General features: G+C 52.7%; 3 protein-coding genes across 6 annotated transcripts in view; 1 reads left to right on the plus strand and 2 right to left on the minus strand.

Moving 5' to 3' along the window:
* The first annotated feature begins 1,161 nt into the window (after positions 1 to 1,161).
* On the plus strand, positions 1,162 to 4,517 carry SNX22 (sorting nexin 22). Its single transcript, XM_068966527.1, has 7 exons — positions 1,162 to 1,236; positions 1,620 to 1,703; positions 2,115 to 2,219; positions 2,908 to 3,002; positions 3,341 to 3,373; positions 3,575 to 3,642; positions 4,396 to 4,517. The coding sequence occupies exons 1-7, from the start codon at positions 1,162 to 1,164 to the stop codon at positions 4,515 to 4,517; spliced, it is 582 nt and encodes a 193-aa protein (XP_068822628.1).
* Positions 4,518 to 5,171: 654 nt separating this feature from the next.
* PPIB (peptidylprolyl isomerase B) lies at positions 5,172 to 11,062 on the minus strand. The gene is made up of 5 exons (XM_068963947.1): positions 10,893 to 11,062; positions 10,097 to 10,210; positions 9,330 to 9,423; positions 6,243 to 6,427; positions 5,172 to 5,495 (listed from the first exon to the last, which is right to left on the minus strand). Exons 1-5 carry the CDS (start codon positions 11,025 to 11,027, stop codon positions 5,373 to 5,375), a joined length of 651 nt encoding a protein of 216 aa, XP_068820048.1. The 5' UTR covers positions 11,028 to 11,062; the 3' UTR covers positions 5,172 to 5,372.
* A 7,903-nt stretch (positions 11,063 to 18,965) lies between these two features.
* CSNK1G1 (casein kinase 1 gamma 1) overlaps positions 18,966 to 19,841 on the minus strand; it is a 102,540-nt gene continuing 101,664 nt past the window's right edge. For 2 of the 4 annotated variants that reach the window (XM_068963229.1, XM_068963223.1), the window contains one exon: positions 18,966 to 19,075. In XM_068963229.1, the coding sequence (XP_068819330.1) occupies positions 19,021 to 19,075 (55 nt within the window). In that variant the 3' untranslated portion in view covers positions 18,966 to 19,020. The remainder of the gene's footprint in view (positions 19,076 to 19,841) is intronic. The other 2 variants (XM_068963232.1, XM_068963227.1) reach the window with 1 other exon arrangement.

Genomic DNA, 19,841 nt, shown 5'->3' on the forward strand with positions numbered 1-19,841 from the left:
TAAGGCAGGAGGAAGTGACTCCATGGTCCCCCCACCCCAACTGCAAAGACAGGTACTCTGCCTGCTGCACCTTCCCACCATGAAGCCTTCTGCTAAGTATGAGTTCTCGGAGGCAGGGGACTCTCCCTTCCTCCACTGCCCCCAAGACTCTCTGGGGAGAAGTCAGTGGAATGAAGGCTTGTGCTGAATGGGACAGCTCCCTTATGGGGGCGGGGAGGAGTGCTGAGAGCTGGGAGCAGAAGCCCCTACTAGCACTGGTGAGAGAGTTCTGGATTAAATCCTGCCACAGACCCAAAAAGATTCTGCCAGGAGAATGGGCAAGAGCGGTGTAGTGCCACCTTCCACAGCCCTCTTCCCCATCCATTGTCCTGTACACCAACACCACCCACCTATATCTCCAGGATGAGCTCACAAACTGCCATTTTCTCGAAATCTATTCTGCCGAAGGCTTAGCAGGGATCGTCACTCAACATTCCTACACTCTCCTGAGGGAGGCATATTATCCCAGTTTTGCAAATGGGCACAGAGATACACAGTTGGGGAAACCCATGCTGTCTTGACTTATAAAGCAGAGCCTTTGTCCCTGCACTGCCTCTCCCCAATCTGATGCAGGTGGGGCTGAAAGATGATTGAAACGGAGGAACGGATTTGGAAAACCTAATGAATGGTGGGGCCTGTGAATGCTGGGGGAGAGGGGAAATCAAAGCCAGCGTGCGTCGAGGTGGAAGGAAGGAGATGGAAATGCAACCTGGTCCCGGGGAAGAGTGTGAGGAATGCAAGGGACGTCCGTGGTTGGTCTGGGCCCAGCCTCCCTGCTTGCCCAGCATCCACAGGTGCTTACAATCCTTAGTAGCCGTTCAAACAAGAGCAGGTGAAACTGAGCTAGCCGGCAATCCTGGCAATCACTGGGCACTCGATAAATGCGGACACGTTGACAAACAGATGCCTCTCTGCTGAAAGGTCCCCACGCACTGCCGCCCCACTAGGCTCAAAGGGCCGCGTCGGCTTCCCGCCGCCGGGGGTCCAGCCTAATCGGCCCCTTGCAGGACCCGGCGGCGCGCGGGAACGCCCGGGGCGGGGCCTGCAGGCTCGAGGAGGCGGGGCCGGCCCGCAGGGGTCTAGGGTCCGCTTTCCGAGAGTTCGGCTGCGAGCGGCGCTCTGATGCTGGAAGTTCACATCCCGTCGGTGGGGCCCGAGGCCGAGGGCACCCGGCAGAGCCCCGAGAAAGGCCACATGGTGAGCAGGGGCAGTGGATGGGAAGGGGCGCGGGGACCCACTGAATTTCCCCGCGCCAAATGCAATGGGGACCCCGCACTCCGGGCTCCGGCGCCCGAGCGCGGCGGCCCAGGAGGTCGGGGGACACCCTGTCGAGGGTTTCTGGGCCGCTGGGGTTTGCTAGCCCTGCCGACGGCGGTCCCGGCTCTTGGGGGACTGACTGCACCGGGCAGAGTCCCCAAGTGTGCGGGAGCGTGGGAGGGTCCCTGGAGAGCAGCGGCGCTCCCAGGCCGCTTTGTGCTTCTGCGGGCGGAGGGTGGGCTGGGGGCGTCGCCGGGAGCGGGTCCGGCTGCGCCCTCGCGCCGGGTCTTATGCTCACCCGGCTGCCCGCCGGCGTCCGCCAGGTGTTCCGAGTGGAGGTACTGTGCCGCGGGCGCAGACACGTCGTGCAGAGGCGCTACAGCGAGTTCCACGCGCTCCACAAGCGGGTAAGGCTGCGCCCACCACCGACCACGCACCCCGGCCCGGCTCCTGCCCGGCCCCCGGAGGTCTCTGCCACCCCCATTACCTCCCCAGGCCCAGGAGAGCTCAGGTCTTGGACACAGACGTCCCCGCGGGCTGCGGAAAGGGCGCAAAGTTAGGCAGGTCCCAGCCTGTGCTCTTCGTGCCCCTGGGCGGCCGGTCTGGCGTCCTGGCTCTTGGGGGCGGAGGGGGGGGCAGTTGGGGGCGCCTCTCGCACTTGTCAACCGCCACTCACCACGCGGGTGTGTCTCAGGATAGAGCCTGAAGTTTGGGGGAGGTGGCGGCGGGGAGGACTGGGGAGGGCTCTTGGCTGGGATGAAGCGAGCTTGAGGCCTCCACCTGGATCCTGTGATCGCACCGTGGTAACCTCCTGGCAGATCAAGAAACTGTACAAAGTGCCGGACTTCCCCTCGAAACGCCTGCCCAACTGGAGGACCAGAGGGCTGGAGCAGCGGCGGCAGGGCTTGGAGGCCTATATCCAGGTTTGTGTGGGTCTCACTCTATTGCCCCTCAGTCCACAGAACCAAAGTGGGGACCCAAGCAGAGAGGCGTGGGGACATGGGGTGAGAGGGACCCATATTTATTGGCGATACTTTAAAGCCTCAATTTTCTGAACAGTAAGGGGCTCCTCCTGATGGCTCAGTGGTAAGGAATCGACCTGCAACGCAGAAGATACAGGTTCGAACTCTGGGTTGGGAAGGTTCCCTCGAGAAAGGAATGGCAACTCACCCCAGTATTCTTGCTTGGAGAATGCCATGAGCAGAGGAGCCTAGCAGGCTACAGTCTATAGTGTCACAAAGTCGGACATGACCAAAGTGACTTGGCACTCGCGCACAATGGGTCTAAACATCCCTCTCTGAACTGGTAGGTGATCCCAGTAAGATGCATTCTCTTTCCCTCCAGAGTGAGATTGTGTGCTGCCCTCATGATAAGGGTGGAGGCCCTTCCCCTCTCTCCTGCACAGTTATGCCCGATTACAGGCCAGGCAGGCTTCATGGGCCAATCTGTCACCTGGGGCTAGTGCTCAGAAGGGCCCTAGCTTGGTTTAATGCTCTGCTCTGGGTGTCTTGAACTTCCTTATCGGAAGGGCCCCAGGTTTTCATTTTGTACCAGGCTCTGCATATTACACGGCTCAATCTGATTACAGGTTTCCTCTGTTCTCTTCTCCAGGGCATCCTATATTTGAACCAGGATGTGCCCAAGGAACTACTGGAATTCCTGAGTCTTCGGCACTGGCCCACAGACCCCAAGGCCGGCAACTGGGGGTGAGCATCCATCCCTACAGGGGCTTGACATGGGAGGGGCCCCAGGGCTGGGGGGTGGGGGCTCTCTGCAGCCAGCAGGTGAGGAGGCCAAGCCCCTTTCCTTCTCATATCTACCAGGCCATAGCTTGGTCCTTCCTCTTTGAGATATGACCTCCTTGGTCATTTTCTTGACCCAGTGGAGGGGCTGTTCTCTGGAGCACCTTCGTTACCCTAGCTGCCTCCGGAACTGAGTCTGTTACAAATAGAAGCAGCAGTCCCCTGGGAGGTGAAAGTCTGGGCTTCCGCATCTCCACCCTTGCCTCAGGCTCCCCCAGGCAGTTCACAGCCACTCTCTTCAGCTCCCTGGGGGAGTGCCTGCCTGGCAACAACGGGCAAGGCCGTCTCCATCTGCCCTGGGGTCCTGCTGCCCCCTCGTGGCCATGTGCTAGGGCCTCCTGCTTCCAGCCTGTCCCTCCTGATACCACTGCCCACTTTTCCGCTGTGGGTCCTTGGTGACAACAGTTCCTGTCTCCATCCAACCCAAGACTTTTCTCTGCCTCCCCTCCACTGTTCATGACCCCTTTTCTTCTTAGCTCGCAGCTGTATCACCGGCCTGTCGTCAGCTTCCCTATGGATCCTTACATTTGCATCCCATCCCCAGGTGAGATGGTTCCTCCTGACTTATAATGCTCATTTAGGGCCCAGGTAGCAGGGTGGGAGTGAGGGTGAACTTGGGTGTCTCCCGGCTTTCAGGATCCCGGGCAGCATCTCCCTATTGCCCTCCTTTGGGGCCACACCTCCCTGCTGCCCCTGTAGTCTTTGTATTCTCCAGGGACCTGCTGCTACTGCTAAGCCACTTCAGTAGTGTCCGACTCTGTGTGACCCCATAGACGGCGGCCCACCCGGCTCCCCCGTCCCTGGGATTCTCCAGGCAAGAACACTGGAGAGGGTTGCCATTTCCTTCTCCAATGCATGAAAGTGAAAAGTGAAAGTGAAGTCGCTTAGTCGTGTCCGACTAGTAGCGACCCCATGGACTGCAGCCTTCCAGGCTCCTCTGTCCATGGGATTTTCCAGGCAAGAGTACTGGAGTGGGGTGCCATTGCCTTCTCGGGAGAAGGCACGGTGAAATGAGCTCGGCTCCCCTGCTCTCCATTCCTCACCAGCCTGGCTTTACCATAGATGTGAACAGAAAGTGAACTGGAAATGCCAAGGCCTCATTTGGGGTGGCCAACTGCTACCTGCTGCCTTGGCATGGGCTCCTCCTGTTCCCGGGAGTGGGGGGAGGGGTGGTGGCGGTGATGCGGGGAGGTGCCGTCCAGTTCCCCCGGCAGGAACTCAGGGAGCTGCAGGCCACCCCACACCTTCTCTTGCCGGGCGGCCCCTACCCCTTCCTCCTGTTTTCCTTCTGTCCTAGAGCCTCTTCCCAACGTGGTGGTGCACGGTGTGCTCCAGGGCCTCTATGGCTTCAATGCCAGCACAGCCGAAGCCCAGCCGGAGGCCGCCCGTCACCCTGCTCCAATGCCACTGACGCCCTGACCAGCGCAGCTTTTAGGCCACCTGCCAGAACAATCATGTGCCTCAGTCCTCACGCTGGGTCACCCTTGACCTGGACCCAGGACTCACCAATCTCCACCCCCTCTGGGCTCAGAACTCAGCTGCACTGGTATCTGAGGTAGTGGAATCCTAGAACTTAGGGGCCAGAGCAGGGACAAGAGAGAGTAGGGAATCAAGGGAGAATTCCTTTATAACTTTCATAGCCCACCAATCTGCCTGCACTGCAGGACACTCAGGTTCGGGAAGATCCCCTAGAAAAGGTAATGGCAACCCACTCTAGTATTGCCTAGAGGACCCCATGGACAGAGGAGCCGAGTGGCCTACAGTCCATGGGGTTGCAGAGTCAGACACTGAGCGACCAGCACTTTCATGAAAAGGTGCAGGTGCATGCTCTCCCCTCCCCCTACACTAGGAGGACGGGAGGGCGTGCAAAGGTTGAGGCTCAGCAGCTGGCGAAGTTTAGAAGCAAGTGGCAGAAGCTCCGCCTTGAGGTTTTGTGCACACCTGGGGAAGGGTGCAGGCGCCCGAGGAGGGGACTGGCACCACTGCCACAGGGGCCCCAGTCCAGCTGGCGCTAGACTTGGAAGGAGTTGCTGAAGGGCCCAGAACCCAGCACATACACAGATTACTAAAAAAAACACCATTTTTTTAATTGGTCAGTGTTGGTAGGAGTTTGTTACAAAACTGGGCCCGTGGAATGGGAGGGGAGGGGCCCGCCCCGTAAGATGCCAGCCCTGGGGCCGGCGCAGCACGGAGCCCTGTGGCGGGCTATCTTCACCCCTGGGAGGGCGACAGGGCCACACAGACAGTTGCTCAGAGGGAAGAGGCCCTGGGGCCCTACTCTTTGGCAATGGCAAAGGGCTTCTCCACCTCGATCTTGCCACAGTCTGCGATCGTCACGTCCTTCAGAGGCTTGTCCCGACCATCTGTCTTGGTGCTCTCTACCTTCCGTACTACATCCTGGGGAGGAAGGCAGAGTGTCAGGCCTGCCCCGCCAGGGGCACATGCCCCAGTGTGCAGCTGGGAGGGCTGAGACCCACACGTGAGGAACAGCGTACAAACCAGAAGGCACCAAAATCCTACGGGCATCATGACCGGGTGCCCACCCGGGTCAGAGAGAATCCAGCTTTGACAACAGGAGGATGCAGAAGTTTTGATCCTCTGAAGTACCACCAGGCCGGGCCAGGGGTATGTTGGGGAGGGAGTGGGGGGATGGGGAGTGGGTACCAAGTGGCTTCTCCAGGACAGCGTGTCCAGCTGGCCCTGTACAACTAATGGTGGAGCCAGGCCATGACTGTCTGAGTGACAGGCTGAAGGAGCTTTATCTGTGAAGCCTCAAAGGGGCCTCCTGGTCAGCCTCTGCCTGGGGCCTGAAGGAATTTAGAATTTGGGGGCAAGACTTCCCTGGTGGTCCAGTGGTTAAGAATGCACTTGCCCAGCGCAGAGGGCGCAGGTTCAATCCCTCACTGAGAAACTAAGATCCTGCATGCCACAGCGGAAACAAGAAAAAGAACTTGGGGGCATAGAGGTAGGCTGCTGATTCACAATTCACCCCAGATTTGCACAAATAAAAAAACTGGTCTGAATCTATATGTTCCCTTTTGGGAAAGGGATAAAATATATGGATGCCCTACCCTGGTCTTTGTCAGATCTCGGTGGGGTGGGAGTCGGGGTTGCCCAGGGATAGCCTCACAACCCCAAACTCACCATGCCCTCTAGAACTTTGCCAAACACTACATGCTTGCCGTCTAGCCAAGCAGTCTTGACTGTCGTGATGAAGAACTGGGAGCCGTTGGTGTCTTTGCCTGCGTTGGCCATGCTCACCCAGCCGGGCCCATAGTGTTTAAGCTTGAAGTTCTCATCGGGGAAGCGTTCACCGTAGATGCTCTTACCTGAGAAGAAAGAGTAGGTCAGGGAGCTAGGATGGGGGTGGTGGGCAGCAAAGCAGATCTCTGGGGTGAGGATTCTAGAGGCCCCACCTGTTCCCGTCAGGCCAGGTTCCAGTGGAGGACGAGCACACGTGCACCCGCTTCCCACCCTCTGGACCTGGAGCCAAACCATGGTGACAGGCAAAGTGGGGCATGAGGCCAGGCTGAGTGCACAGTACACATGCCATGCGAAGACAGCTGGATGGCTTTCAAGTAAGGCACATATTAGAAACGGCCTTGGATGTGGCCTCAGAGGCCTGCCGTGGAGACTTTAGTGGAGAAGAGGTGCTGGGCAGGATGCAGGGGGCAAGGGAGGGTAAGAACCCTCCAGAAAAGGACTGCTACAGCTGACCAGCTTTTCTTCCTGAGAGCACAGAAGATGCTGAGGAAGTGCCAAGCAGAAGAGAGACGAGTGGGGAGGGGCTGTCATGTGCGTTCTGGAAAGTCAAGAGCCTCATGGACAACTGAACCCCAAAACAGAAGGTGGCTCTGAGTGCGTGTACTATGTGTGTGGAGGGTCTGGGGCCTGGGAGCGAGACAGGAGCCAAGAGCACATCTCTACCCACCCCAACCTTCCAGAGAGCCTAACTTCAACTCCCAAAGCTAGGTCCCGGGGAAAACGCTGCACCCTCCTCTGTCCCTGTGAGCGTGTGCACTAGAGGCCCCAAGAAACCCAGCAGCAAAGGAGAGATTTTCACTTTGTTTTACCCAGCACCTTTCAAACTTATTTGCACATGAAACCTTTTTCTCCTCCTTCATGACAACCAGACAGATAGACAGCCTCTTGAGGATAGTTCTGGAGGGGAGTAGTGGGACCAAAAATAAGCTATTTTTATGTGTATTGTGAAATGTAAAAAGAAAATTGTCAACTCCTTAAGAAAAAAAGATTCCCATGTGAGAATCCTTTGTAAAACTCAGCCAACTGCAAGATTTTGACTACTGCTGCTATCCAGAAAACCTCCAAACCTATACACTTAGCTCCCATCACTTTCCCAAGATACAAGGAGTCCCAAACTTCAATGGATAGCGAGGGCTGTAAACTCAACATACTTGGTCGTCTCTCTCCAGGCGTCGGTTGTTCTCTTAACGCGCCCCCTCCCCCGCCCTCTCTTCCCGTGCCCGCTCCCTGCGCTGCAATCACAGCTGAGGCTCAGAGTGGGAACGGGGTGCCAGAGGACTGGTGCAAGCATCTGACATGTTAAACAAAACCCATCCCTCATCCTCAAAGATAATGAAGGCAAGATGCACAAGATACCCTCGCTGGGAAGCAGCAGTGCTGGAGTTCAAACCAAGGTGGGCTGGTTCTCGAATCTCTGCTCTTAACCTGTAGGAATCCTCCCTGGGTTCAGGCTCGCACTGCTCGATGCAAGGGCGGCTGTACCAACCCCCTGCCAGTCTGCTTCTCCTGTGCCCATGTCCTGAATCCACCACATTATCCCTCAAAACTCCCCTGCCAGCAGACCTTGCTCCCATTCAAGTCTTCAGCAGATCTTCACTCTATGGAGGACAAAGCCCTGGGGCCTGGGCCTGGGCCTGGCCCGCCACTCTGGGCTCCTGGTGGGAGCTCCACTCCCACCCTCCTGACCCACCTTCGACCAAGCCCCTGCCGCAGAGCTGAACGCATGCCTTAACCCTGCCTCTTCCTTGCCCATTCAAATTCTCCCCAGTCAGGACCCAGCTCAAATCCTCATGTTTGCAAGCCTATTTCTTGATCACCTTGGCCCGAAGTGGGCTTCCTTGGTGGCTCAGACAGTAAAGAATCTGCCTGCAATGTGGGAGACAATTCCTGAGTCAGGAAGATCCCCTGGAGAAGGGAATGGTTACCTACTCCACTACTCTTGCCTGAAGAATTCCATGGACAGAGGAGCCTGGTGGGCTACAGTCCATGCGGTTGCAAAGAGTCAGACACGACTGAGCAGCTATCACTTTCACTTGGCCCTAAGTGAGTCCTTCACTTGTCAGCGCTTTGAGGATGGCTGGCTTTCCTTACCACTTGCAGGGTGCTGCACACTCAAAATCTCACCTCACCATCCCCAGCACCCACAGCTCCTGACACCCAACTCTACAGACGAGGAAACTGAGGTTCAGAGGCCTTGCTTGCCTGCGGTCACAAAGTGCGAAGGTGGCCGACACTCGACAGTGTGTCACCCATGAATGCAGTGCTTTCTATCATGGCTGCTTGTCCTTCTCGTACAGCCAACTATGACATCTTGTGTCACTTTCCTAGTGATTTCTCCTAGTTCTTCCCACTGAAATGGTAAACAACTTGAGGGCAGAGCATGAGCCCTAAAAGCTGTGTCACAGCCTGTCTGTGACTTTTCAGGGACTGGAAGTGAAAGTGAGCTGTGGTCCCACTGACTCTGTTTTTGCTTTGTGTCCTCAGCACCCACCACAGAGCCTGGCCCCGTCAACACTGGTTGGCTGGGTGAGCTGCAGCTGCGGTCTGAGAGAATGACAGGCTGTACACCCAAGTGTGGTGACACCTGCGGCTTAGTCCAGGGTGTCCGTCTGTCCTACTGTGCAAAGAGTGCAGGGCTCAGACCGGCAGCTCTTGTCAAGTGCTCTCTGGTGAGAGACTGCCAAGGAAAGCAATTTCTCTCAGTCCTGTTGGGGCCTCCAAGGTCAGCACACGAGTTTTGCATACCTGACCTACAATCACCTACAGGTATGTTTTGCTTTGCTTCCCTCCCCTCAGCAGGCACAGTGGGGAATGTCAGAGGCTAAATCAGCATGTTGGCCAGCTGCGCAAAATGCTCCTACGTCTGCCTGAAACCCATTCTTCCCTCTCCTCTGTACTGGGTTCCCTGGCTCTCCCGCCCTGGGGGCTGCCCTGAGACACCCCTATGCCCAGAGGACTTGAGGTTACCTCCAGTGCCATCTCCCCGGGTGAAATCTCCACCCTGGATCATGAAGTCCTTGATCACACGATGGAATTTGCTGTCTTTGTAGCCAAATCCTTTCTAGAAAAAGGGATAGGAAGGTGAGAACGTGGCTTGAGGCACAAGGCAGACACTAGACAGGCCCTGTAGAAGAGAAAGCCCTGCCACAGATCCATCCTTCAACATGCTACTGGGTGACTAGTGACCAAAGTCCAGGCCAGGAAAGGCGAAGATCCCACGTTCCTTGGCCTTTATACAATTCCCCTTCACATAATGCCTCTAGCTTTCCCTTTTCATTTCCTAATCTAATCACACGAAGAAACTGACAAATTTCAAAGAAACTGACAGAAACAAAGAAAAATTACCTGCTGATGCAGCAGAAAGCTGGAATGCAAACTTTCTTAAATGAAGAATTCAGTTCCTTAAAATCTGGAAAGCTCTGGGCCTCTCACTCTGGTCCAGAGGCCACAAGCTAGTTTCCCTAGATGTTTCCTTCAGTTACTCAAAGATGAATAATCAAGATCTCAAAGATGAAAAATTTTCTCCAAAAAAAGAAAAATTCTAATTCTGGATTTAGTTTTTAAAACTCTCGCAAGATGCGGTACTCCTGGATTCCGAGGGCCAGAGGGTGCAGCTGGCGCTCTGCGAGGCCCACTGCTATGGATGGGCCACGTTCGGCAGGTCAGTTTGCTGTCACCCTACTTGCCAAACTTCACCACCTTTGAGTATGGCTACCCTGCCTCCAGACACTTACCTCTCCTGTAGCCAAGGCCACAAAATTATCCACTGTTTTTGGAACAGTCTTTCCAAAGAGACCGATGACCACCCGGCCTATATCTTCATCTCCAATTCGCAGGTCAAAGTACACCTGAGGAAAAAGGCCATTTAAAACTTAGCATCTTAAAAGGGATCTTCCTAGGGAATGAAGGGCCAAGAAACTACCCGGAAGATGGTAGAGAAAACAGAACCATATTTTAATAGCAGTGTTTCTGCATCTGATTTTGGTGGCGACAAAAACCCCACGAAAATCTAATGAATGCTCCATATGTTAGCTTACACTCTCTTTTCACTACTGGGTAACGACCTTTGCTCTAAATAAATAATGGGCCGATTCTAAAAATTAACATCAAAAAACCATAAAGAGGGGAGCCCAAGCACACCACTCAGGTTTAAACTACACTGCTGTGCTTTGGAATTGGAAGTGACTAAAATCTGGCCTAAGAAGAGAAAGGACTAACAATCTGGCAGACGCGATCTTTCACCATTTCCCTAGCACCAGGGGTTTTTGCAAAGTCTGCAAGCCCGGCCCCAGCTGCGCATGCTGGGTCAGGGCCGGGCGATCGGGGAGGGTCCGCGTCATTCTCCTGTCTGAATGCGTGAGGATCGCCCAGGTACCAAGAGGCCACAGTAGGGAGACTAGGGAGGGGCAGAGCCAAAGCCGAGGACACCCAGGCCCAAGCTCCGGACACATGTAACCAGCTGGGCCAAGGCCTGAACACTGGAGGCGAGGACGGGCCTCGCCAGGCAGGTCTGGAGAGGGGAAGCCAGACCTTGACAGTGACTTTGGGCCCCTTCTTCTTCTCATCGGCCGCGGATGGTCCAGGCAACAGCAAGAAGAAGACGGAGCCCACAACCAGGGCGGCGACGAATAGGACCTTCATGTTCCGCTCCGAGAGGCGCAGCATCCACCGGGAGAAGCTAGCGCGGCCCGGGCGCCGAGGCCGGAAGAGGGTGGGGATGCAGCGACGTGTGACCCAGCGCCTCCACCGAGGGCATCCGGGGGGGTCCGGGGCTCCTGCACGCCTCCGAGAGGGAGGCGGGCCCCATTTCCCCCCCTCTAACTTGGCTCCGGATGGTAGGTCTCGACGCGGGGCGGAGCCCGGCTCGCCGACTGGGGCGGGCGGAGACGCCGGCTCGTGGGTGGCTGCCACGTTACTGCAGCCTCATTGGCTCCGCAGCTCGCCGATACCTATCAATGGGAAGAGATCAGCGGAAGGCGGCACCGCCTCCAAAAGCCCAGGGATTGGGCTGCTGAAGAGACTACAAGCCCCAGCAGACAGAGCCAGTGGCCTTCATCGCTTTTATGGGAGTGGAAGTCGTTTGGCAGTTGGTGACCAATGCTTTAGGTTAGGAAGTCTGTGGATGGGGCAAGAAGACACTTGTCCGTGTGGGCCAGTCAAAGACTAGTCACCACCGAATTGGGTTTGAGTGTGATAACCTTCAAAAACTCAGGGTACTCACCGTATAACCTTCCCAGGTGGCTCAGATGGTAAAGAATCTGCAGTGCAGGAGACCTGGCCTCCATCCCTGGGTCGGGAGAATCCCCTGGAGAATGGAATGGCAGCCACTCCAGTATTCTTGCCTGGGTAATCCCATGGACAGAGGATCCTGGCCCGCTGTTGCACACTGAGAAAAACTGTTTACCAAGCTAGTTTTCAAAGCAGCCTTTCACCAAAAGAGGAACTAATGCTAAAATAGCCTTCTTCCACCAGCGACCCCCCCCCCCCCAACCCCCGACTTTTGGGGAAAAAACAAGCTTGATGGATACCGTGCTCTCAGTATGAAGTTTTTCTTTCATGATGATTTTTTTTTTTTTAATTTATTTTTGACTGTGCTGGGTCTCCAGTGCTGCCCAGGCTCTTCTCTAGTTGTGGTTAGCAGGAGCTACTCTTACGGTGAGTGGGCTTCTCATTCTGGTAGCTTCTCTTGTTGCGTTAAAGGGGCTCTAGGGTGTGCAGGCTTCAGTAGTTGAGGGTCCCACGCTCTAGAGCACAGGCTCCGTAGTTGTGGCGCATGGGCTTAGTTGCTTCTCACATTTTCCCTGACCATTGGCGGGCTTCCCCTGTGGCTCAGCTGGTAAAAGAATCTGCCCGCAATGCGGGAGACCTGGGTTCAATCCTTGGGTTGGGAAGATCCCCGGAGAGGGGAAAGGCTATCCACGCCAATATTCTGCCCTGGGGACTTCCACGGGCTGTATAATCCATGGGGTCGCAAAGAGTTGGACATGACTGAGCGACTTTCGCTTTCACTCCTGTATTGGCAGGCGGATTCTTTACCACTGAGCCTCCAGGGAAGCCCGCTAATGATTATCTTACAGGTGTTTTTCATTAGTGAAGGAAGACCATTTAAGTAGTATTGAGTGGTAATAAAAAAAACTGGACCCAGACAATCTTGGCCAAATTGGTGGTTGTGCTGTATATGCACTGGTGATTTTAGATTGTTACATAGTTACATCATAGTTACACCTTCTGTCTGTATTGATGTTCATTAGCAGAGCAGAATTACAAAGCTGCCATTTCCTAGTTGTTTCAGAGCAGATCTTAACTTCCTGGTATTCTAGCACTGAAGAACCACAGGGATACAGCAAACTAGTAAGTGATGAATGTCCAAATTCTTCCAGAAATGTTTATCTTTAAAGTGATGCACTGGCTAGGGCAATGTTCAACCCAAGAGAATGATGCAAGAATGTGAAAATATCAGGCATTATTTTCATTCCTGGAGCCTTCAATCATATTGAAGTTAGTCCTAGCTGGATACTTGGTTACAAATGAACCAGGAGAGGTTAAAACCAAACCAACCAACCAAAACAAGCAAAATTAGCCAAGGAAGGTAAGACATTTTATTTTACATACAAAAAGGGTGCAAATTGAGTCCTTTCCTCCCCAGACTGGAGAAGAGGTATACATAAAGATCACATTTGTGTTTTCCATGGTGCCCTAGGAAATGGGCTACTCTGAGATAGTATCAAGGCCCATTTCCATTGACTTCAAAGAAGGCTACTTCCTCCGCAGAGGAGTTTTTACTAAATGGTGTACAAATCTCTCTCCTGGAGGAACCATTTCAAATACACCTGAAATTGACATTCATGTTTAAAAATACAAGTTTCATTTTCACAGCTGAGCTTTGCAGACCAGTGCCAGGGTTTATGAAACAATATTATGTATCTAAAATAAAAGGTTAAAAAAAAAGGCATTTAACAATAATCACATCCACACATCAATTAAAACTGATTTCCACAGCTGATTTATACATTATCTAGTCTTAAAAAAAAACTGCAATCAACATCCCAACATCTTTTTAAAAGTACAATGGGCAAAGATGTAAGAAACAGACAAAATAATATAATAAATTAGAGCATGTATACATCCAATGGGAATTGAATCAACATTATTTTCCATGGCGGGGGTGGGGGAAGCTTATATTTTTGGTTTCATCTTTTTGTTTATTCTTCTGCTTGATAAATGGGGCTACACTAGAAACTCACTTGTTTCTTGTTTACTTCTGAAAATATTCAAGAACACATGGTCCAGCAGCCTGGGCTTTTTTTTTTTTTTTTTAAGGTGGGCTGTCTTCATGGAAATGAAATGGACACAGATGAGCGCTGGCATGTGCACGCACACACACACAGAGGCATACAAATGCAACCGCACACACCCATCTGTATAGTCCTCCCCTTCCCCCACCCCTCCCCACCAAGAAATGGCTCATCTTCCTGAGACATTCCTAACAGATTGATAAGCCTCTTAGAAAAGCTTTCCATGTAAGGGCTGGCCTGGGATTTGGTCTGGAGCTCATGAAGGGGAACACTGAAAATGTCTCACCTGCTCTGAAAGCGGGGATTTGCGGGAATGGGGCAGTCAGGACAGCTGTCCTCGTGTGTTACCGGGACGACTGCATGACATCCCCACTTCTTACCATGGACTAAGGTGGTGATGGCACTGGGAAGATGATCATGAGTACAAGAAGAAAAGCAGCAAAATAAATTCCGTCCACAGAACTGAGGTTCTTTTATAACATGGAGTTTGGTAACCAAACTAGAAATATATGGAGTACATGTTCACTTTCTTCCTTTGTAATACAAGCTGAGCTACAAATACACATTGGAGTGGACTTCTTGGTTGCTTTTTTAAGGAAATATGTCAACTACTACTGTCTATACCCAGGGAACCTACTTACTATTTTGAATACAATGGAGAAACCTTTTGCACTCAGTCACCTGCAAAAGGAATAAGGAAAAACAGATTTTTAAGACTGCTTAATTGATCAAAGATTTCCAAGATTCCTTACCTGTGGCTAAAACACTGCTTAAGATGCTGCCAACCCTCAAAAGGGCCATGGTTTCCTTATTCATAAACAAAATCACTCCCTTTCCCCACCAAAAAAAAATACAACCCACAGGCATCCCATTTTGATTCCTAGCAAACCATAAGGAGGAAGACTGGGAGGCAGGACCTTCCTGGAGCCCTGAAGTTGGCAAAAGCAAGAACCCCAGAGAAAAGTGCCTGTTGCTCACATCAATCCAGATGGGGTGCCAAGTCATCCTGGCCCCCTAAAGGTTTCTGGAATTCATCTGCCCACCTTGGATCAATGGTGGGGATGGTGGCAGTGGCCTAGCGAAGGCAATGCTGGCTGTATGGCACAGCAAGCTCCTGATCTGAGAAATTCTAGCCCTAACATGGCTCTGACACTGGAGACAACACTGGCAGAGCAGTTCACTGAGAATGAAATCTGGCGTCAATGTGGGAACAGAAGAGGCGACTGGGACACGAAGCATATAGACATGCATTAAATGAAAGATCAGTTTCCTTAGAGGAGATTCTTTCTAGGCTGCCATGAAAGCACTTATTTTTGAAAACTGCAGGCCATGCGGCTCACTGGAAGAGAGACAGGTTGTCTTTTGCATAAAAAAGGTTAAGGCTATGATCTTTAGTAACCACTCTGACAAAATGTCACCCTCACTTATTTCTGACAACAAAAGTGGTTACTAACACTGAGAACCAACACTGAATATGTACTCCCAACGTACATTTCCAGTGAACTAAGTTGGAAGGTACTTTCGAGGCGATGGACACCTCTTCTGGCTAATGGCAGGGGCTATTTCTATGAACTTGGAGTTCACTGAGAATGAACAGGCAATCAACCCTTCTTCTGGAAAACTCTGAATCCTGCTATCTGCTGTTACCCCTGCATTCCAAAATACAGTGGGGCTTTAACTGAAGGCCAACCTAGTCACCTTTGTACCTTCCCAGACCCTGTTTCCTCCTGGACAGACCCCAAATGGCAGGAGCATGTTAATGAAGGCAGTTATGAGAGCACGCTGCTGCTGGCACACGCTCCACCCCTGCGGAGCCATCTGGAGCGAGATCTCTGGGGAATGCCAAGGGATGCACAGCAAGTGGTTGACCCTTACGTGCTTAGACTGTACAGACACGGTCACGCTCTAGTCACAAGGGAGGACTGTTTACATCTTGGTGGATTCCTGGCCTGCTTGCCTCAATCTGTTCAGGATGCAATCTGAAGGACAGCAGGGCTTGGGAGAATCCCAGCTGTTGTTAGTGCTTAACGCTAACTCAGCAACAACTGCATCAGTCCTGAAGAAGACCCCTAGGTATCATGGCTGTCAAGTGGAGGAAGTGCATGGACTATGGAGCAAGTGGATTTGGGTGGGCAGTAAGTGCAGGGAGTGCCCATGCCAGAGGACCTGGCCGAGAAATGGACGTAAGCAACCATAGCAACAGGGCTGAGGCGGCAGCCCTGATGGGATGTGCTGATGGGGAGGGAACTGATGGCCAAATTACTCCTTATGTACTCTTTTTAAAAGATCACAATAGAATCTCTCAGGGATCTGGAACCACCCTGGAGTGCCAATGGCCCTGGGAGGATCACCATTACTTGGCATGCCAGAAAAATTTGGGTGTTTCACTTTTGTTATGAAAAATCAAATGTCTGATAAGGTTTGTGGGAGGCTGAGGGTGAGAATAGTGCATTAGGAAGAACCCCCAACAACTGCTCAGGCTCAGTCCCCCAAGAGCCAGCCTTTAAAACAAACTTGCTGCTGCTGCTGCTAAGTCACTTCAGTCGTGTCCGACTCTGTGTGACCCCATAGACAGCAGCCCACCAGGCTCCCCCGTCCCTGGGATTCTCCAGGCAAGAACACCAGAGTGGGTTGCCATTTCCTTCTCCAATGCATGAAAGTGAAAAGTGAAAGTGAAGTCACTCAGTCGTGTCCAACTCTTGGTGACCCCACGGACTGCAGCCTACCAGGCTCCTCCATCCATGGGATTTTCCAGGCAAGAGTACTGGAGTGGGGTGCCATTGCCTTCTCCATAAAATAAACTTTAGACCCTCCAAAAGTCATAAATCCAGCTTCAAGAGGGCCCGCCCTGCAGCCAAGCTGGGAACTACCCTTGCTTTCCTAGTGGAAGTGGGGAGGCACCTAGTGGAATATGGAGGGCCAGGGATGCTCCAGACTTCACCACTTGCCCTTGCCCTCCCTTGAGAAGCAAGGCTTTTTCTGTACTGGGATGTGGAAGGTAAAGATTCTCTACAGGAAGTTAGAGTTACCCAAATTGAGAAGTTACCCAAATGCCAATTGAGAAACTATCTAAGTTTCAGTGACAGTGCCTGAACCACCAGCTAATGTCAAGGAAGCAAACCCCAACATTCAAAATTCTTGTGGGGAAGGGGTGTGTCCCCGCATCTCCCAGCCATTCTGTTTCATTTACAGGAAAATTTCTTTTAAAAAATTAAAGATCACAATCTTTACATTAGCTAGGCATATTTGAAGCCAATGAAGTGGTCTGTCCTAGCCAAGGCCAGTGGAACACAAGTGAAGCCCAGTAACTGTTCCTCTAAGGTACATCAAGAGACCTGTCATGGAAAATATCAACTACCAGAAAGTAGGCCCACACCCTCCAGTCCAAAAGACAGCTCTACACTTCAAGCCAGAGGCACTACTATGTTCCCCAAACCCCCTAGACTAAGTCACCAGTCACTCTCCCCCATGGTTAGCTCTCTCTACCCCCAGATACAAGACCTCATTCTCTGATGGACTGAATCCTTTCTCCTCGATCATCTCTGGAATGAGAAATCACTACTTGGATAAGCCACTCAACTCAAATGAAAATCAAGATGAGATTAACTCCACACACTGCTGACTTTTCAAGCAGTGAATGAGGAACTGAGACCCTTCACGGCAGCATGTTGTGTGTCTACAGCATGGGGGACAACAGGCTCTAGACATGTGGCTATCTAGAAGGAGTCAGCGTCCAAGTGAGAAGATAACTTCATACCTTTCATTTCGGTCTCCTTTCCCCTGGAATTTCCCCGGCACTCACCAGCCCAGACCCTCCTGTTCACTCAGAGCCCCAGGTACTGAGTCCTAAGCCTGCTGCTGTGGGCCTGCTGGGAGAAGACCTGCAGATGCTTGGTTTCTGCTAAGGCAGGCAGGCTAGCCCAAATGCTGGAACCCATCTACTGGGGCAGAGAGTACACACCAATTTTATTTCCTGGCCCCTGCGATGAGCCAAATCCTGAGGTTTCCTCTGGCAGTTGGAAGGCAGGATCACTTTCCTCCTTCTTGTCCACTAAGTGGCAATATGTTGGTGGCTGTTTCATCACTAATTTTGTCCCCCGAGTCACTAAAGAAGTCACATGGCTATCTAGTTGGAAGTCCCTGGCAGTGAAGGAAACAGGTATTTCCGGTTTTGTTAAGCATCTCCTTCTCTGGGATGAACTGTCTCCTGGTCGCAGTCTGGCTTGGCCGGCTCCTCCCACGTGCTGGAGAGCAAGGCTGTCCAAACTGCAGGCTGATGAGGTCAAGAGGCTCTGGGAGGGACATTCTTCAGCAGCCGAGAAGATGAATGAAAATTCAAGTATGTTTCCCTGCCAACCTGAGTGTTCACTCAGAAGGGCAGAGTTTGGCTCCTCCTCTTCCGGGTGCTGCAGACCCCGCCCTTTCCACGGAGAATGTCCTCTGGACCCACGTTCTCTCTGCAGGGCTTGGCTGGCCCCATCCCCCTCCAAACAGAAAAAAAGTAAAAAAATCCCAATATAACCAGACACAATATGCATCTGCCATGGTTCTTTTTTGTGTTAAAACAACGACAACGAAAAAGAGGGGGGAAAAAAAAAAACAACTAAAAGTGCAATAAAGTCAGTCTTTTCCTTTGCTCAGAACAACTTGCAACGTTCTACTACTACTGTCTGGAGAACAGAGTCTGCTTGTCAAGAAAGCTGAGAGCGCCAACACGCAGGGACAGTAGACTGCAGATTTCTCACAGCTTCCGTGCTACAGTGTAACTTCACAAGAGGGAAAGAGGGAGCAACCTGCACCCCACGGCCAGCTGGGGGCAGAGGCTGCACAGGCACGGAGAGGGAGCTGCGCCGCCAACACAGCTGGTGGGCGGAGAAGGTCCTTCTCCAGCTCTGGCCTGCACCTTCCTCCCACCTTCTTGGCCACATCCCCAGCCTCTTAAACTCCTTCAGCAGACAAAGCCTTCAGCTCATTAGCTTGTGTGCTGGAGAGGGTTGAGGGTGGGGCAAGAACCAGGAGTAAACTAAGGGGTGGGAAGAGAATAGTAGTCCTTGAGTTTTTGTGAATGACACCTTCACTGTAAACAATAGGAAGGAGAGTCAACCAGGCAGCCCAGAGGGCAAGCAGTGGAGGACCTGCGGCTCTGGGACCTGCTCAGAGCCTTAGGCAGGTAGCGGTGGCCACTGACCCACTGGGCCTTGGCTGCCCACACTGGCTCCTTCTGGGGGCATCTGTTTTCTCCTTTTTGGTTTTGATCTCCACCCTCCCCCCACAGAGGAGTCCCTTCCAATGAGAAATGGCAGGAGCTGCGGGTGCAATCGAGGCAGAGTCCCCAAGGCCTGAGGACTCCTGGGAGGCACTGGTCACTTGTGGCGCTGGGTGGCCTTCTTCCTTTTCCTCTTAAAGAAGCAGCAGCACCTGGAGCACAAGAAGATCACAAGTCAGCCTGCAGCTGCCCACAGCTGCCTGCCTGCCTCTGTGGACTGCACCCACCCACAACGCCGCCCACCACCTACTGTGCGCATACTGGAGGCAGTGGGCAGTGGAAAGCCAAAGGAAACAGCTACTTTACTGCAAACCCTATCATCGAAGGGCTGCAGGCAGGGCGGGGCTCAGGCAGGCGTTTTTGAAAGGATGAAGACAGCTTCTTTCCTAGTCTAACACCTCAACCTGCCATCTTTCTTTACACTGAACCAAGGCTGGGATCCTCAAAGATGCACTGTTTGCCACTTAATACAAGAGGCAAAATTATTTAATGCGACTTTAGTGGTCAGAAAGTATGGAAGCTAAACTAAGGCCAAACAAATGTCAAGGAAAATATGACGTCTGGAAGTCTAGGAGGCTCTCGTGATGCTACCAATGAAGGATTAAGGATTCTCTCTGCCCTCCACCCCCAGCCCTGGTCAGCTACCTGGTGTAGGCAGGAGAAGCCCTGACCCTAATAACTGGGTGAGCCCAGATCTCTTGACTGAAATCAGCACAGTCCACTCTTCATTTGGAGGATCAGTGCCTCAGTTCAGGAAGCAGCAGGTTGCATGGTTCTTCTCAGCCAGCTCTCTGAGGCTGTTGCTGGGCCAGACTGGGTTCAAGGACTGACCCTGTTTAGGGTGGTGGGTTGGGCCTCATCCCTTCATAAGCCCTCCAAGTGCTGCCTCCTGGGTGACAGCCACAGCTCTGCCACATC

This window comes from Capricornis sumatraensis, chromosome 2 (genome assembly GCF_032405125.1).
Source record: "Capricornis sumatraensis isolate serow.1 chromosome 2, serow.2, whole genome shotgun sequence".
NCBI lineage: Eukaryota > Metazoa > Chordata > Mammalia > Artiodactyla > Bovidae > Capricornis > Capricornis sumatraensis.